The 20,213-nt window shown below is 32.5% G+C and overlaps 1 protein-coding gene across 1 annotated transcript in view; it reads right to left on the bottom strand.

Moving 5' to 3' along the window:
• Nucleotides 1–838: 838 nt before the first annotated feature.
• Nucleotides 839–20,213, bottom strand: part of LOC144850589 (uncharacterized) — a 53,714-nt gene continuing 34,339 nt past the window's right edge. Inside the window, exons 32-48 of the mRNA XM_078707905.1 lie at nt 12,148–12,270; nt 11,402–11,524; nt 11,069–11,194; nt 10,490–10,621; nt 9,561–9,695; nt 8,606–8,779; nt 7,953–8,108; nt 7,243–7,356; nt 6,504–6,635; nt 5,819–5,932; nt 5,409–5,537; nt 5,018–5,131; nt 4,456–4,578; nt 3,881–3,994; nt 2,686–2,793; nt 1,822–1,941; nt 839–1,345 (exon numbers count right to left, since the gene is read on the bottom strand). Of these exons, the coding sequence (XP_078564031.1) occupies nt 1,134–1,345; nt 1,822–1,941; nt 2,686–2,793; nt 3,881–3,994; nt 4,456–4,578; nt 5,018–5,131; nt 5,409–5,537; nt 5,819–5,932; nt 6,504–6,635; nt 7,243–7,356; nt 7,953–8,108; nt 8,606–8,779; nt 9,561–9,695; nt 10,490–10,621; nt 11,069–11,194; nt 11,402–11,524; nt 12,148–12,270 (2,249 nt within the window). The 3' untranslated portion in view covers nt 839–1,133. The remainder of the gene's footprint in view (nt 1,346–1,821; nt 1,942–2,685; nt 2,794–3,880; nt 3,995–4,455; nt 4,579–5,017; nt 5,132–5,408; nt 5,538–5,818; nt 5,933–6,503; nt 6,636–7,242; nt 7,357–7,952; nt 8,109–8,605; nt 8,780–9,560; nt 9,696–10,489; nt 10,622–11,068; nt 11,195–11,401; nt 11,525–12,147; nt 12,271–20,213) is intronic.

Genomic DNA, 20,213 nt, shown 5'->3' with positions numbered 1-20,213 from the left:
TATTAGCGTCCAACGCGTACACAGGGCCTATTAGAAAAGTATAAATTATTTGTTATTACGTTTACCACAGCCCTGATATAAAACAAACTCACTTTTGCCTATACTGCTTATTTATTCGTTATTACAATTTCCAAAACATCATAATACATACTATCCTAAACTTCCCGAGATTTTATACGAAAAACAATACTTGAAACAATTGTATACCAGTGTTTAGACATAACACCATTATTATAAAAGTTACTTATTAACAAACTTGAAAAAATACTATAAAAATACAAACGGGTTACCATTAGCTATAAATAATAAATTTACACCAATATAAAACAGTAACTTAGATAGTTTACACATGATTTGCCGAAAAATAAACTTGTTTACAGTTTGCTAACATAAAGTAAACAAAACTATGTTGGGATTTGTCCACCCAATTTAGAGTTGCGTATGTATTTACAATGTATAAACCCTATAACATCTACACTGTATACTTGGAAACTACTACGATCAGGTTCAGGATACTTTCATAGTTTGCTTTACACATACTATTTTGGCAATGTGCATCAGATTTCATTACAATTAATTCCACAAAATAGATTGTTTAATTTTCTTCAAATATAATATTGTTTGAAATTATAAATAGAGTTGTTCACATTGCAGTGTTTTTTCCAATAACAAGAACGTATGCCAATCCACAATCCATGTGAACCATGTTATGTATAAGTGTATAATAATACTACACAACATCAAAATGCAAGCATAAGTTGCGACAACATTAAACAACAATAATTTGTGCATGTTTTCCTTAAAATCAAATAATAATGTAATATGGATCAGTTGAGTGTTACTATTTCAAAAGATTATTACCTGGAAAACAAAAATTCAATGGAATTTCACAAGAAATAGTCTTATTTCTAAAATTCAAAGAAGCATTTTCATTGATTGCTTTTTTAATACAATATTTAATTCCATGTATAATACATTCAGGTAGAAAAAATAGATATCTAAGCTAAGAAAACAAATATATAATTTACTAGAAGTAAATACAGTAGGGTAAATTATTTCTAGGGTAAACAATAGTAAAAATAATAACTGTTTCATTTTTTTTTTGCATAGTAGTTTAAATACAATTTTTATTATTACTGAATTAGAGCAACTTCGTCCTTTCGTAACTCTACATCCGTGTTTGGTATTTTACGGGAGATGATACGATGTATCATAAATACCAAAGCGAATATCACAATAAGAAGAGTGACCATTGCGATAGTCATATACTGGTTCATAAAATGCTGCTCGGACATGAAGCTGTCGTACAACAAGGTAGAATCATTATCAATCTTCGTAGAAGAAGCTAGAAATATTTAAACAAAAATGAGTGTTATTATTTATTTCTTAGCAAACATTAATGACAAAAACAGTGACAGCCTCATTAAAAGCATCTATGCAGTCTGTGGGCCAAATCTAGATCATATCAATTGTATTTATAAAAAAAACCTTAGTTTATTCATTTGAATTCATCTAAAAGAAAGGTAAACCAATAATAACAGTACTCTACAGTTTGGTAATTAGAGCAATAATTAAACAAATGTTGGACGCTGACAAAAAACCTCTTTAATGTTAATTAAGTAAAGAAGTTTATTTAGTAATCGGATTTGGGGGTTAACCACTCACAACTTTGCTGGAATATGCACATAAATAACTAAAAATTAAAACAAACTCGGAGAGTAAAGCTCTTCCATTGGGCCAATTTAACCATGGAGGTAAAAAAAATAATGCAATAATATTTTCTACTTCCATGATCTAGCAACTAAATGGTTCATGTCTTACCTGTCATACAGTTAGCTCCACCATATCCTATTTTACAATGACACATGAAACCTAGCATTCCGGCGGTTGAAAGAGGTACACAAGTTCCATCATTAGCGCATGGGTTTGGTTCACAGACATCTATCAAAAGATTTGAATTGTCAGCAATGTGTATTAAAAATTGAAATTTTACCCTGTGTTTTGTCACTCACATGAATAAACCATGCCATTGTATCCAAATAGAAAACACATTTGAGGAAAATAAATTAATTATGAACTACAGAACTGGCAGAAATAAATTTTATTTTACAGTTATGTGGGACATGGTACACTGATTATGAGCACAAAGAATGCACCAACTCAACATGACCAAGCTATGCAAACAATGGTGTAACACAGAGGCCTGAGGCCCCTGGTTCAGGAACCCTAAGTGGCCCTGCAACGTATTTAAAAGTATGTTGTTTCCACTGGGCTCTGCTCAGAGACCCCTGTACTGTAAGTTTCAGGTCCCTGGGTTTAGCCAGTGAGCGCTCATAGCCGTTGCTAATAGTATTCGCAACATATTTAAACGATTAAGATTAGGAAATCTGTAAGAATGATATATTACACAGTATAATTATTTTCAACTGTATCAAAGCTACATTTGTGCTTTAAAACTTTTGGCATTTATAATGAAATACAAAGTTTAACCTCTGTTCACACTATCAAACTTTATGTGACAAAAAAATGTGATGTGCCCATATATGGACATAATGATGTCAGATCTCTACCTAATTTTGGGCATATCACTACCATATTTGGGCACATCACACTTTGTTTGTCAAACTAGTTTGATAGTGTAGACAGAGCTTAACATGAGAATAGATTATAGAAAGATAAACTTACAGTCTTCACAAATGGGACCATAGAATCCTAGAGGACATTCACATGTATTTATGTAGCCATCAGTATCCAACAAACAACGTCCATTGTTTTTACAAATACAGCTAGAATCTATCAAAATAGTAGAGTGAGAAATAAATCTAAACTGAAGAAAGTTGAGAATCTCAAACTTCTTAGCAATAATGTTAAAATAATATAAATGAGAAATGGTAAGATAAAAATTGTAAAACTAAAATTGTTTATTGTTGATATAAAGTTTGCGGTACACCACGTATATTAGTTCTGAAAAGAACTGTTGAGTTTCTCGACGTTTCGATCAATATGCTTTGATCGTCCTTTCAGAACTAATATACGTGGTGTACCGCAAACTTTATATCAACATTTGATTTCGCCATGCAAACCTTCAAACAATAAAATTGTTTAATTCCTAAAAGTTAACAAGTTGAACACAGAGAAAGTAGTGTTGCCACTTTTCTTTTTATTTAACAGCAGCGAGTAACTCACCTATTAACAGGATGGATAAACTATTTAATAATTTATCATGCTTTTAAACTAAGTCTCATTTTGAGGCTTAGGGAGTCAAGTTCTGGTACTAGGTCAGGATTGAACCCCAGACCTTGGGATTGGAAGGCAAGCATGAACAATCTTTTTAGGATTTTCTTTTTCAGACATAAAATAACCAGGTAAACTTAATTTCATTGTTTATGTTTATACTTAAATTCCTTTTTTAATACTGGACATAAATAAGTACTGTATTTTCTTATTTTTAATATAAGGGATTTGCGAATTTCACAATCACCCACAATCTTCTCAACCTGGTCATAAAGTTCTACTAACAGCAAGGTGTTCAAGAGCTTTATCTCCTACATTTACACATGGGATGATGATTTGTACTGGGAATTAAATAATATTTGAACATTATCCGCCATTTTGCATCCAATAAAAAGGCCAAAATGAGCTCCACTTTTTGCCACATGGAGCTGTTTGTTCCTTATACAAATTTTTGCTATTATAAAATCCTTCCCAATATCATTCCAGTCATTTTCATTCCCCATGTGTATGAATAGGTGTACCATAGCAAAAATAAAATATAAAAAACAAACACCTCCATGATGATGGTGAGTTGAGGGTTGTACCTTCTAGTGTGGATATCTTTTTAGTAAAGAAAATATGTATATACTAATACTTATAAACTTACTATTTACATCACGTTTTCTCCTACCAGAAGTACTAATGCATTGGAATTCAGTTGCAGTATAATAACAAGCAGTGTTAGGCATACCAGCACAAGGATTACTGCTGCATGGGTTTTCTGTAAAATAAAAAAGTTCAAAATAAATCTCGCTGATTGATTAATCTGTTCAAAAATAGATATCAAAAATAAGTATCAAAAACAGAAAAGGTGTAGTTTAGGATTGGGTAGATCAAATCAGAGGAAATATCATCACTGCATTTATATTTTAATAATCATTCAAGGGTAATCGCTTACCTTTAATGTGGTATAATTTTAATGAAAACTAAAGAAACTAAATCAACCTGATGTCAAAAGGTTATGGAATGAATGAGATAGTACATACTGTGTGTTATACCCCTTTTACACCGCCAGTAAAAATGCGGAGTTGATCCGGAATTGTGTAACCCGAGTCGTACCCGGGACGCAAAAATGCGGAAATGTAGGCCGGTGTGTAAAAGGGGTATAATACTCCTATGCTACCATGTTATATACTGCCATAGAGCATATTCAATAGAACACATTAAACACAAATGACTTACCTGCCGTTGATATTTGACAAGTTGTTCCGCTAAAACCACCTGTACATTGGCAAGTAAAACCAACACCGCTTAGACTACAAACTCCATTATTCTCACATGGATTAGGTTGACAAGCATTTGCTGCTGCGGTAATAACAATAATAATACAGTAATAAAAATGAAATAATTAACAATAACTTGTTCATGAAAATGGTTTTATACTTAGGACATTTGAGAGTAATTCTTTTATTTCAGACATAAACAGTCTATAGTACAAACACACTGAAAGATGAGGGCGTATCAATTTGATATCTTTTGTGCATGCGTACAATTAAGAACTAGTGCCGAGGGTGTTAAAGAGTCGCTATTCAATTGAAGTTGAACAATACAAGTTGTCTAATGGTTAGGAGATCTGCAAATTATGTTTGTATTGCTTAAATTAAATAACAAATGTTTTATTCTTTTATTAGCCACAGAGAATTTAGTACATGTTCGTTCTGACTAATTAGTCACAGAACATATTCAAGAGTAGACATGTTCTGGGCATGTGTGTTAAAATATTAAACACAAATGACTTTCTTACTTGCTGTTTCACAAGTAGTTCCACTGAAACCAGTTGTACATGTACAGAAAAAACTTGCACCGCTTAAATTACAAACTCCATTGTTCTGGCATGGATTAGGTTGACAAGCATTGGCTGTAAATAATAATAATAATAGAGAAATTTAAAAAAATCATAAAAAATAACATTTCTGAAAATGGTTTTATGATCTGATCTGAGATTTTAAGTATTAACAATTCCACATATATTTATGCTTTTTAAAAATAAATATTCATTAATCGTAGCTACCTATATACGGGTAGATGTTATGCTCTATCTCTACACAGTCTTTGGTGTCAAATTTACAATTTAAACGTCTATTCTGAACAATAGACAAAAACATTATCACAAACATAAAACATTAATGACTTACTTGTTATTGTTGTTTGACAAGTAGTTCCAGTGTAACCAGTTGTACATGTACAGAAAAAACTTGCACCGCTTAAATTACAAACTCCATTGTTCTGGCATGGGTTAGGTTGACAAGCATTTGTACCAGTACCTGCAATACAAATAACAATAATATGAACAAAAAAAAATCAACATAAGAGATAACATTGTATTGGCAGTCTTGGAACAATGACTGGATTTGAACCAGAGACCCTGGGATTGATTGATAAAAAAGCCCATATATGAACATGATGATGTCATATCACTACCATAGTTGGACATATCACTACCATATTTGGGCACATTTGTTTTGTCAAACTAGTTTGATAGTGTAGACAATATACGTAATTCAAGCTGGTTTTATTGCATTAAATGCATATTTGATATACATACCTGTTTCACAATTTGTTCCAGAAAATCCAGAGACACATGCACAAGTGTATGCGTTTCCAGATGGCATGCATGTTCCACCATTTTGGCATGGGCTGTTGGCACAAGGATCTGTGGCTGCAGAAACAATTAGAAAGTTACTCATTATTATAGTGTTGTATATTTGGGAATAGCTGCTCCATAATCTCTTTGCTTTTCTTCCTTATATATTTACTCTCATTAAAATTTATACTAACATTTCGATGATAATAGTTACTAAGAGATATTTATAATCTAATAATGAATTTTAATCTCATCGCAATTTATATATAAAATTATACAAACATAATACTGTAAAACCTCAAAAAGAAGAAATGAAGAATGGATTGCTTCTTTTTTTAGTACTCTGGGGTTGGCTTCTTTTTGATATTATTATATCTCCATCACAAGTTATCTGGGCATTAAATGACATTATTTCTTTGATGTTCAAATAGTCTATATCTATATCTCAAAAAGAAACCCATACCATCTTTAAAAAAACACACAATGGGCTTCTTTTCAAGATTATTTTTGCAGACCAAAGAAGGGGCTTCTTTTCGAAATAGGCTTCTTTTCAAGGTTTTACGATATCACAAATTATACATCCAAGATTTGATCAAAATGGCAATAAACAAATTGAATGAAATGAAACGTGTAGGCCTACACTTACCCGAGAATGTTTCACAATTTGTGCCAATGTAAAAGTCTGGACAGGTACACGTGTAAATAGTACCAGAAACCACACATTGTCCGCCATTCTGACATGGTGAACTATCACAAGGTCCTGTTGTTCCTATGAAGGCTATCAAAATTTAAAAGAATAAATTTAAGATTCTATAATTGTAATATTGTTTAAAAAAGCTAAACTTCACAATGGACATGTTCATATAAAATATTGTGACTTAGTTATTATTATAAGGTTAGCAAGATAAAGATAAACTATTCATATATATTTATTATCCTTTTATTATGCATAAAAGCTGAACCAATAAGGTTGTGTGCAATAGTAAATCAAATACGGTTTGGTTGAATCTATGTTATGAATTAGTTAATCATGTTTAAACTATGTTTCTACCACCAGAACCATGGACCAGGGTATTACCGTTCCACTTTCTTAACCGTTTGTCCAGCTTTTTTTACATTTTTCAAAATGTGATATTTGATATTTATTTTATTTTTTTACAATATGGTAAACCTGTTTAAAGGGTAAACAAATTAACCACAGAGGCTATGCCGGGAAGCTAAGTAATTCAGAAAGGCTGCGGAGTAGAACAGTTATAGATGACGTGCACTACAGGTTGATTTTCGAATGCGGGTCAGTCAGTCACCTTGTGTGGCAAAATAACAATAAATAATGATCAGGTGTTTATGATATACAGTATCTATGGTAAAAACATAAGATTACTTACTTTGACAATTGGTACCAGAGTAGGAAGATGTACAACTACATGTATAAGAATTGGTGTTGCCAATCACATTACAGGTACCACCATTCGAACATGGATTAGTAGCACATGCATTAGCTACAAAAAGAAAGTAAATAAAATAATTAATGAGACATTTTGATTTTCCTGATTATGATAATGACAATGTACTACCTCTATTAAGGAGGAGCACATCTTGAATAGATCCGTAGTGTTAAAACATATCTCCTTGTTTGCTTTAGAAGGGTTGTCACCTTAATAGGGGTGTACTAAAGGAAAAGGCTCTTATCATAGGCCTATTACATAGTTAACATACTTCCACAATCCAACCTACATCATTTCATTTCATTTCATCAGTGTTAGTGTAAATTTTAAGATATTGTAGGTTATTTTTGTGGAAGTTGCTTTTGTTAATTTTCTGGTGACATTTTTTTCTCTTTTTGTTTTGTATGATTTGTATATGGATGTACTATTCCAAATAAAGGAAATGATTGAATGAATATACTGTATAGTTTCCGGTGATGCTACCAAGAACCGACAGCAAATGTTCCATATAATGACCACCTAGTGTGACAACAATCCCAATAATCATGATTTTAAACCGTTGATGTTTTTCTGGGATGGGTTTGTACTGCTTACATAAAATACCCCAAGGTTTGGAATAAAAAATAAAGCTGTTGTTAATCTACACGTACAAGTAACTTCACAATTGTGGCCAAAGTATGGGCTGACACAATCGCAGAAATAATCAGTTCGTGATTCGTAACTATGATAACAGTTTTGACACGTCCCACCATTAGCACATGTTGATCTTGATGCAAACGTACATACATCATATGTTGTCTGTAATGCTGCCAAAAGAAATAATTAATTTAATCATTAGTCATAAATAAGTGTATATTCTAAAAATGTAGGTAGGATGAACATAGCACAATATTGTCTATTCTATTTAAAAAAAATGTTTCCTGATGTACGCTATAAATATGTTTGAAAATATGAATACAATATTTTTGTCTTCTCAAAAAAATGTGATGCGTTATTTGTGGAGTAGAGTGGAATATATGATTCTATTTGAAAATGTTAGCTAATATTTGACCATTCTAATTATGAAGAGTTAAATTATGGTAGTGGAGCCATAGTTTGGTGGTCAACATGCTTGTCTTCCAATCCAAAGGTTTGGCAATAAATGACTTAGTTCCAGGGTTGTTTCTATTCCACTCACTGAGCCTCAAATGAGACTTAGTTTATAAACACTATATAGTTTATCTATCCGATAATTGTTACTTTCTATTGGATGCATATGGAAACAAAATTGTATCTAACTAGACCAACATTAATGTAAACATACCGGACGTTGCCAAAAATGTGTCACAGTTTGGTCCTGAATAGCCAGAAGCACACACACACGTGTACTGGTTGACATATGGATTGAAGGAGCCAGTGTCACTGCGATAGCTGTTATAGCAAGTACCTCCATTAGAGCATGTAGTTGTAGTACAAGCGTCATAACTTTGTATAAATACTACAAGTATAGAAAACAAATTAAAATGTCAAATAATGTAAATGAATGTATTTCATTTCATTTATTCATGGTCAAACACGGTAAAATACAGTACATGGTTTGAAATTACAAAAATGAGGTAAATGAGGAAAAAAATAGTTCAATGTGAACAAACTGCAAACATAGGTCAAATTTTTTTTAACCAGTTGTATAAATATTTGAGAGGACACTTTCTAGTGAAAACAAATTAGAGGCAATACATTATATGTTTTAATATATGGCCAACCCTTGTTCAGGGTCCTGAAGATGTCCCCTTAATAGGTATATAGTCAAGAATACTGTATTGATCCTCAGAGAAGGAAACTTAAACATACAATATTTTATATACAAAAGTAATCAATCAAAAGTTTAGGTCACTATCACAGATTTGTAACCCCTTACCCCCACCCCCACAAAATAAAATGTTCATACAGTAAGTGCCCTCGCAATCAGTAGATACTTTATACTATACTTAAGCTCTGTCTACACTATCAAACTAGTGTGACAAAAAAAGTGTGATGTGCACAAATATGGTGGTGATATACCCAAATATGGTAGTGATGTGACATCATCATGTCCATATATGGGCACATAACATTTTTTGTCACATAAATGTTGATAGTGTAGACAAGGCTTTATACATATTGAGTGTGGGTATAAAAAAAGACTAATTCGCCTCTTGAGATGCTAGAAAACAGTTAACATTAAACCTATACAATATATTCTAGTGAGTATGAGGTGATTTTCAATCTTAATGACATACCTGTTTGGCTTCCACAGTTAACACCAACAAAGCCAGCTGGACAGACACAGATATAGAACGTATCATCCATGGTAAGACAAGAGCCGCCATTCAAACAAGGAAAGCTGTTACATGGATTTTCGTTCACAGATATCGCTTAAAAAAAATAAATAAATATACTATACTATAATACACAGGATTTTTACATATTTAACAGTTTACAAAAGTACACATATTTTAAGTATTCTTAACATTTTTGGTTAATTTTGTATCAGTGACACAACAAAAAAATTGTAAAATAATATATTATTATAAACTGATTTCAAATTTTAAATTATATATTATTAGGTAAGCTTATTTACCATGACCCTGCAGACAAAAAAATATTAACTTTTATAAATCTGAAACATTTTGAAATAATTTCATTTTACAAATATACAAATAGTACAATATTGGTGGACTGATTAATAATAAAAGTTTAAAATTTTGATCAATGTGCTAATAGTATTATGAATAAGGAAATGTTGTAGACCTTAAGATATTGCATTCAAATGCAATTTGATTTTTGTTTCTGCCAATTATTACTATGTACTTATTATTATGTACTGTTTTTTATTGCCCTACGTGAGATGAATAAAGAAATTGACTTTAACTAATTGACTTATTTTGGTGTAAATTGTAATTAAGAGCACACACATGCACACAACTTCAACTCTTCAACTGATGACGTATCCCCAACAATCAAGCCTCATATATATTTATTGTTTTCTAAAATTGGCAGGAAATCTCTCAAAAATCCTATTATTGTAGTAGGAATTTACAAAATTAACAGCATTCTTTCGAAAAGATGCCTTCCACCACCCCTTACCCTCCCCCCACTTCAGTTTGCAAAAGTAGAGGTAATCTCAAAAAGAAGCCCACAAATATGGATAATCTCTATTAAGATTTACCTTGTTGACAGTTAACTCCAGTCCATCCTGAAAGACATTGACAAGTGTACGAGGTGCTACCACATTCACCAATGTCAACACATGTTCCTCCATTCAGGCATGGGTTAACAGAAGCACAGGCTTGTTCAAGAGCTAGATATAAGAATATAAAATGATTCATTTACAAATTGAAACTGACCACCAATTACATAAATATACTATTTAATCAGTTTAGTTTCAGAGTACTATATGAATTCACAGTTATAACAGGTCATCTGCTGAAATTATTATCAGAACAACCGGAGAAAACTGTTTGGACAAGAAGTATATTTTTCCATAATTGACCTTTCCCATCAAAACTTTAAAAATATTATTCTGGTCCTCTCGCTTAACTGGAAACTGAAAAAATTTGGATTAGGCCTTCCACAAACCCACTGCAGCCATTTTTGTGATGGCATTATTTTAATGTATAGTCAATGAAGTTAATGAGAATAATAAATAATAAAAACCGTTCAAAAATAATACATATTACAAGCATATATTGTAAGTAAAGCTATAGAAAGGGTTTTCAGTACTGTATTTAAAGACACAAAGACTTACTAGTAGTACAGAAAGGTCCAGTAAAACAGCCAAAACATTGGCAAGTGTAAGTTCCGTTACAAGTCAAAGGGTTGTCTACGCACACAGCCCCATTTTGGCATACATTATCATCGCAGGAATTAGTTACTATAACATAATTTAAAAAACATTATTAATTTTATTACTTTATTACAAACACATAATTTAGGCTCCACAATGTTCCCATTTTCAATTCATAATCATTCATTCAACACACATTGTAGTGAAAGGTTTGCAAACAAACTGATTAAATGAAGGTGGACGGTTAAACTAGTTTTTTGTTAATGATCAACTATAGAAAGATGTAAAACCTACGTGTTTGACAGAATTGGCCACTATAGCACGCAGGGCAGTTGCATTGATAAGTGGTACATCCACTGCCTACATTGATACAGTCAGCACCATTCATACACTGATGATTGTCACAGGCAGAAACAGCTACAAAATAGAGAAAATATTAAAACATTTGTTCAGATGCCATTTATAAACAATCTGTAACATGGTGGGACCAAACCCTATTAGTCACACAGGCTATTCACCCCATACTCTCCCCGATGCCTACTTAACTTGGAACACTACATTCCTGAGGTGGGTCTTCCAAGTAAAGTCAATCAGGATGTGGTACCATTTAATTATTCATCCTTCCTGTCCCCTTAATATAAATATATGTTTTGTAGTTAAGTTAGTTAGTTCGGGCAATGATTCTTGAGACTATAACATCAGTCAGAATCACTACATTTTCACATTGTTTTATAATCTTACTTTTGAATAAATAGTATATTTTGTACATTGAATACTTTTGTGCCATCGTTATTGTCTTGGCCCTCGACACGACTACCGTTACACAATCATACACATTTACACTAATCTATACTATTACACCAAATCTTACATTTAAATAAAATGTTTTTTTTAGTTGGAACAAGCACTCAACACTAAAATAAACAATTTATTTAGAAAATTATGTAAGATAGAAAAACATTGATAATAAAAACAAATATAATAATTGTTTATTTTACAGTTAGTTAGTGTCAACTGTATGAAAAATAACTGAAACTCACATGTTTCACAGAATGTTCCTGTAAAACAGCTTGGACAAGAACATGTGTATGCTGTACAGGAACCAGAAACCTGGACACAAGCACCTCCATTCTGACAAGCATTGTTAGAGCAGGCATTTAACACTAAAACATGGTGACAAAACAATAATAAGTAACAGAAAACACATGGCAAACTATTACACAACACTAACAAAGAAAAGATAACTATATAGCAAAATTGCGATATATGAATCGTCCTAGGAAATGTACTGTAGCTCCATTGTAAAAAGCACTGGAATAGTTCTCACTTTGCAAAATATGTACCATAGAATAAAAATAACAATAATAATATGAAAATAAAAGAGTTTATAAATGTTTATATAGATAAAGATGGCTTAGTGATCTGGAGGTCGTGGGGTTCGAGGTAAACTTGAGAATTACTTGCAAATATCATTGCAAGTATTTTCAAATGTACTTAGTATTTTGTCAGAAAACATCTGAACAATTAATATTAATCTTTATCATATGATAACAATAATGACAAAAATAGATATTTGTTAAATAAAATGTATTGGTATATATTGTTTATAACTATTAAGTAGAAAGATAAAGTTAATATAATTTACAAAATGAAACATAAAATATTTAAAATTAATAAATTAAAGTAATGAACTTACAAGTTTCACAGAATGTTCCGGTGTAGCAGTTTGGACAAGAACATGTGTATGCTGTACAGGAACCAGAAACCTGGACACAAAAGGCTCCATTCTGACAAGCATTGTTGGAGCAAGCATTCAACACTACCAATGCATGGGAATTTAAGCATAGCATATATAAAATCTTATATAGTATTGGTATTTTATAATAGGCCTGAAAAATTCATGCAATTCTGACAAGCATTATTCAAATCCACGTAAATTTAAGAATAGTATATTAAACCTATATGTAGGCCTACTAATTTAAATTTCTAAGTAAAGACATAGGTTTTAACTCACAAGTTTCGCAGAATTGTCCAGTATAACAATTTGGACAGGAACATGTATATGCTGTACAGGAACCAGCAACCTGGACACAACCAGCTCCATTCTGACAAACATTGTTAGAGCAAGCATTCAACACTGATAAAACAAACATGACATGAATTACACACATTGTGTACTAGACTAAGGAGAGTAACAATTAAGATTGACTATGAATAATGATATGCAAGTAGAAATGTAAATGAAACTCACAAGTTTCACAGAATTGTCCAGTGTAGCAATTTGGACAAGAACATGTGTATGCTGTACAGGAACCAGAAACCTGGACACAACCAGCTCCATTCTGACAAGCATTGTTAGAGCAAGCATTCAACACTGATAAAACAAACATGACATGAATTACACACATTGTGTACTAGACTAAGGAGAGTAACAATTAAGATTGACTATGAATAATGATATGCAAGTAGAAATGTAAATGAAACTCACAAGTTTCACAGAATGTTCCAGTGTAACAATTTGGACAAGAACATGTGTATGCTGTACAGGAACCAGAAACCTGGACACAACCAGCTCCATTCTGACAAGCATGGTTAGAGCAAGCATTCAACACTGATAAAACAACATGACATGAATTACACACATTGTGTACTAGACTAAGGAGAGTAACAATTTAGATTGACTATGAATAATGATATGCAAGTAGAAATGTAAATGAAACTCACAAGTTTCACAGAATGTTCCAGTATAACAATTTGGACAAGAACATGTATATGCTGTACAGGAACCAGCAACCTGGACACAACCACCTCCATTCTGACAAGCGTTGTTGTCACATGCATTCAACACTATATAAAAAATATTTTAAAATGTCACATTTCAAACTATATTTAGAAATAATGTAAAGATCTATTTTGCTAATAATAATAAGTGCAGCGATATTAAGTACTGCAAAAAATATAAAAAATAAATGTTAAATATGCGAACATAAGAACTAGCATATAATACAAATATCAAGTGATTAACTTACAAGTTTCACAGAATTGTCCAGTGTAACATGATGGACAGGTACATGTGTATGCTGTACAGGAACCAGAAACCTGGACACAACCACCTCCATTCTGACAAGCATTGTTGTCACATGCATTCAACACTGAAAAAAGCAAATATAAAAATATTTTAAAATGTCACAGAATTTTTGTATTTCAAACTATATTTAGAAATAATGTAAATATCTATTTTGCTAATAACAATAAGCACAACGATATAAGTACTGCAAAAATATAAAAGACAAATGTTAAATATGCGAACAATAAGAACTAGCATATAATACAAATATCATGTGATTAACTTACAAGTTTCACAGAATTGTCCAGTGTAACATGATGGACAGGTACATGTGTATGCTGTACAGGAACCAGAAACCTGGACACAACCACCTCCATTCTGACAAGCATTGTTGGTACAAGCATTCAACACTAAATAATAAAACAATGTACTTAGAAAATATGTAACATAGAACTATCTAATATAAAAAATAAAGAGTGAATAAAAATATACAAATCATTTTTTTTATAGTTGTTTAATCAACTGGATGCAATATGAATGAAACTTACAAGTTTCACAGAATTGTCCAGTGTAGCAATTTGGACAAGAACATGTGTATGCTGTACAGGAACCAGAAACCTGGACACAACCAGCTCCATTCTGACATGCATTGTTGGAGCAGGCATTCAACACTGATAAAACAAACATGACATGAATTACACACATTGTGTACTAGACTAAGAAGAGTAGCAATTTAGAATGACTATGAATAATGATATACAAGTAGAAATGAAAATGAAACTCACAAGTTTCACAGAATTGTCCAGTGTAACAATTTGGACAAGAACATGTGTATGCTGTACAGGAACCAGAAACCTGGACACAACCAGCTCCATTCTGACAAGCATTGTTATCACAAGCATTCAGTACTAAAATAACAAAACAATGTACTTAGAAAATATGTAACATAGAAACATCTAATATAAAATATAAAAAGTGAATAAAACTATACAAATCATTTTTTTTATAGTTGTTTAATCAACTGGATGCAACATGAATGAAACTTACAAGTTTCACAGAATTGTCCAGTGTAGCAATTTGGACAAGAACATGTGTATGCTGTACAGGAACCAGAAACCTGGACACAACCAGCTCCATTCTGACATGCATTGTTGGAGCAGGCATTCAACACTGATAAAACAAACATGACATGAATTACACACATTGTGTACTAGACTAAGAAGAGTAGCAATTTAGAATGACTATGAATAATGATATACAAGTAGAAATGAAAATGAAACTCACAAGTTTCACAGAATTGTCCAGTGTAACAATTTGGACAAGAACATGTGTATGCTGTACAGGAACCAGAAACCTGGACACAACCAGCTCCATTCTGACAAGCATTGTTAGAGCAAGCATTCAGCACTGATAAAACAAACATGACATGAATTACACACATTGTGTACTAGACTAAGAAGAGTAAAAATTTAGATTGACTATGAATAATGATATACAAGTAGAAATGTAAATGAAACTCACAAGTTTCACAGAATGTTCCAGTATAACAATTTGGACAAGAACATGTGTATGCTGTACAGGAACCAGAAACTTGGACACAACCAGCTCCATTCTGACAAGCATTGTTAGAGCAAGCATTCAACACTGATAAAACAAACATGACATGAATTACACACATTGTGTACTAGACTAAGAAGAGTAACAATTATGAGTGACTATGAATAATCATATGCAAGTAGAAAGGTAAATGAAACTCACAAGTTTCACAGAATGTTCCAGTATAACAATTTGGACAAGAACATGTGTATGCTGTACAGGAACCAGAAACCTGGACACAACCAGCTCCATTCTGACAAGCATTGTTATCACAAGCATTCAGTACTAAAATAACAAAACAATGTACTTAGAAAATATGTAACATAGAAACATCTAATATAAAATATAAAGAGTGAATAAAAATATACAAATCATTTTTTTATAGTTGTTTAGTCAACTGGATGCAATATGAATGAAACTTACAAGTTTCACAGAATTGTCCAGTGTAACAATTTGGACAAGAACATGTGTATGCTGTACAGGAACCAGAAACCTGGACACAACCAGCTCCATTCTGACATGCATTGTTGGAGCAGGCATTCAACACTGAAACAACAAACATGACATGAATTACACACATTGTTTACTAGACTAAGAAGAGTAACAATTACTAGTGACTATGAAAAATGATATGCAAGTAGAAATGTAAATGAACCTCACAAGTTTCACAGAATGTTCCAGTATAACAATTTGGACAAGAACATGTGTATGCTGTACAGGAACCAGAAACCTGGACACAACCAGCTCCATTCTGACAAGCATTGTTAGAGCAAGCATTCAACACTGATAAAACAAACATGACATGAATTACACACATTGTTTACTAGACTAAGAAGAGTAACAATTTAGAGTGACTATGAATAATGATATGCAAGTAGAAATGTAAATGAAACTTACAAGTTTCACAGAATGTTCCAGTATAACAATTTGGACAAGAACATGTGTATGCTGTACAGGAACCAGAAACCTGGACACAACCAGCTCCATTCTGACATGCATTGTTGGAGCAGGCATTCAACACTGATAAAACAAACATGACATGAATTACACACATTGTGTACTAGACTAAGAAGAGTAGCAATTTAGAATGACTATGAATAATGATATACAAGTAGAAATGAAAATGAAACTCACAAGTTTCACAGAATTGTCCAGTGTAACAATTTGGACAAGAACATGTGTATGCTGTACAGGAACCAGAAACCTGGACACAACCAGCTCCATTCTGACAAGCATTGTTATCACAAGCATTCAGTACTAAAATAACAAAACAATGTACTTAGAAAATATGTAACATAGAAACATCTAATATAAAATATAAAAAGTGAATAAAACTATACAAATCATTTTTTTTATAGTTGTTTAATCAACTGGATGCAACATGAATGAAACTTACAAGTTTCACAGAATTGTCCAGTGTAGCAATTTGGACAAGAACATGTGTATGCTGTACAGGAACCAGAAACCTGGACACAACCAGCTCCATTCTGACATGCATTGTTGGAGCAGGCATTCAACACTGATAAAACAAACATGACATGAATTACACACATTGTGTACTAGACTAAGAAGAGTAGCAATTTAGAATGACTATGAATAATGATATACAAGTAGAAATGAAAATGAAACTCACAAGTTTCACAGAATTGTCCAGTGTAACAATTTGGACAAGAACATGTGTATGCTGTACAGGAACCAGAAACCTGGACACAACCAGCTCCATTCTGACAAGCATTGTTAGAGCAAGCATTCAGCACTGATAAAACAAACATGACATGAATTACACACATTGTGTACTAGACTAAGAAGAGTAAAAATTTAGATTGACTATGAATAATGATATACAAGTAGAAATGTAAATGAAACTCACAAGTTTCACAGAATGTTCCAGTATAACAATTTGGACAAGAACATGTGTATGCTGTACAGGAACCAGAAACTTGGACACAACCAGCTCCATTCTGACAAGCATTGTTAGAGCAAGCATTCAACACTGATAAAACAAACATGACATGAATTACACACATTGTGTACTAGACTAAGAAGAGTAACAATTATGAGTGACTATGAATAATCATATGCAAGTAGAAAGGTAAATGAAACTCACAAGTTTCACAGAATGTTCCAGTATAACAATTTGGACAAGAACATGTGTATGCTGTACAGGAACCAGAAACCTGGACACAACCAGCTCCATTCTGACAAGCATTGTTATCACAAGCATTCAGTACTAAAATAACAAAACAATGTACTTAGAAAATATGTAACATAGAAACATCTAATATAAAATATAAAGAGTGAATAAAAATATACAAATCATTTTTTTATAGTTGTTTAGTCAACTGGATGCAATATGAATGACACTTACAAGTTTCACAGAATTGTCCAGTGTAACAATTTGGACAAGAACATGTGTATGCTGTACAGGAACCAGAAACCTGGACACAACCAGCTCCATTCTGACATGCATTGTTGGAGCAGGCATTCAACACTGAAACAACAAACATGACATGAATTACACACATTGTTTACTAGACTAAGAAGAGTAACAATTACTAGTGACTATGAAAAATGATATGCAAGTAGAAATGTAAATGAACCTCACAAGTTTCACAGAATGTTCCAGTATAACAATTTGGACAAGAACATGTGTATGCTGTACAGGAACCAGAAACCTGGACACAACCAGCTCCATTCTGACAAGCATTGTTAGAGCAAGCATTCAACACTGATAAAACAAACATGACATGAATTACACACATTGTTTACTAGACTAAGAAGAGTAACAATTTAGAGTGACTATGAATAATGATATGCAAGTAGAAATGTAAATGAAACTTACAAGTTTCACAGAATGTTCCAGTATAACAATTTGGACAAGAACATGTGTATGCTGTACAGGAACCAGAAACCTGGACACAACCAGCTCCATTCTGACAAGCATTGTTAGAGCAAGCATTCAACACTGATAAAACAAACATGACATGAATTACACACATTGTGTACTAGACTAAGAAGAGTAACAATTTCGATTGACTATGAATAATGATATACAAGTAGAAATGTAAATGAAACTCACAAGTTTCACAGAATTGTCCAGTATAACAATTTGGACAAGAACATGTGTATGCTGTACAGGAACCAGAAACCTGGACACAACCAGCTCCATTCTGACATACATTGTTATCACAAGCATTCAGTACTAAAATAACAAAACAATGTACTTAGAAAATATGTAACATAGAAACATCTAATATAAAATATAAAGAGTGAATAAAAATCATTTTTTTTATAGTTGTTTAATCAACTGGATGCAACATGAATGAAACTTACAAGTTTCACAGAATTGTCCAGTGTAGCAATTTGGACAAGAACATGTGTATGCTGTACAGGAACCAGAAACCTGGACACAACCAGCTCCATTCTGACAAGCATTGTTGGAGCAAGCATTCAGCACTGATAAAACAAACATGACATGAATTACACACATTGTGTACTAGACTAAGAAGAGTAACAATTTAGATTGACTATGAATAATGATATACAAGTAGTAATAAAAATGAAACTTACAAGTTTCACAGAATGTTCCAGTGTAACAATTTGGACAAGAACATGTGTATGCTGTACAGGAACCAGAAACCTGGACACAACCAGCTCCATTCTGACATGCATTGTTATCACAAGCATTCAGTACTAAAATAACAAAACAATGTGGAAAATATGTAGCATAGAAACATCTAATATAAAATATAAAGAGTGAATACAAATATACAAATCATTTTTTTTATAGTTGTTTAGGCAACTGATGCAGCATGAATGAAACTTACAAGTTTCACAGAATTGTCCAGTGTAACAATTTGGACAAGAACATGTGTATGCTGTACAGGAACCAGAAACCTGGACACAACCAGCTCCATTCTGACATGCATTGTTGGAGCAGGCATTCAACACTGAAACAACAAACATGACATGAATTACACACATTGTTTACTAGACTAAGAAGAGTAACAATTACGAGTTACTATGAAAAATGATATGCAAGTAGAAATGTAAATGAACCTCACAAGTTTCACAGAATGTTCCAGTGTAACAATTTGGACAAGAACATGTGTATGCTGTACAGGAACCAGAAACCTGGACACAACCAGCTCCATTCTGACAAGCATGGTTAGAGCAAGCATTCAACACTGATAAAACAACATGACATGAATTACACACATTGTGTACTAGACTAAGGAGAGTAACAATTAAGATTGACTATGAATAATGATATACAAGTAGAAATATAAATGAAACTTACAAGTTTCACAGAATTGTCCAGTGTAACAATTTGGACAAGAACATGTGTATGCTGTGCAGGAACCAGAAACCTGGACACAACCAGCTCCATTCTGACAAGCATGGTTAGAGCAAGCATTCAACACTGATAAAACAAACATGACA

This window comes from Antedon bifida, chromosome 8, assembly GCF_963402885.1.
Source record: "Antedon bifida chromosome 8, ecAntBifi1.1, whole genome shotgun sequence".
In the NCBI taxonomy this organism is placed as follows: domain Eukaryota; kingdom Metazoa; phylum Echinodermata; class Crinoidea; order Comatulida; family Antedonidae; genus Antedon; species Antedon bifida.
The sequence above is the reverse complement of the archived record's forward strand: the minus strand, read 5'-3'. Positions and strand labels throughout refer to the sequence as shown.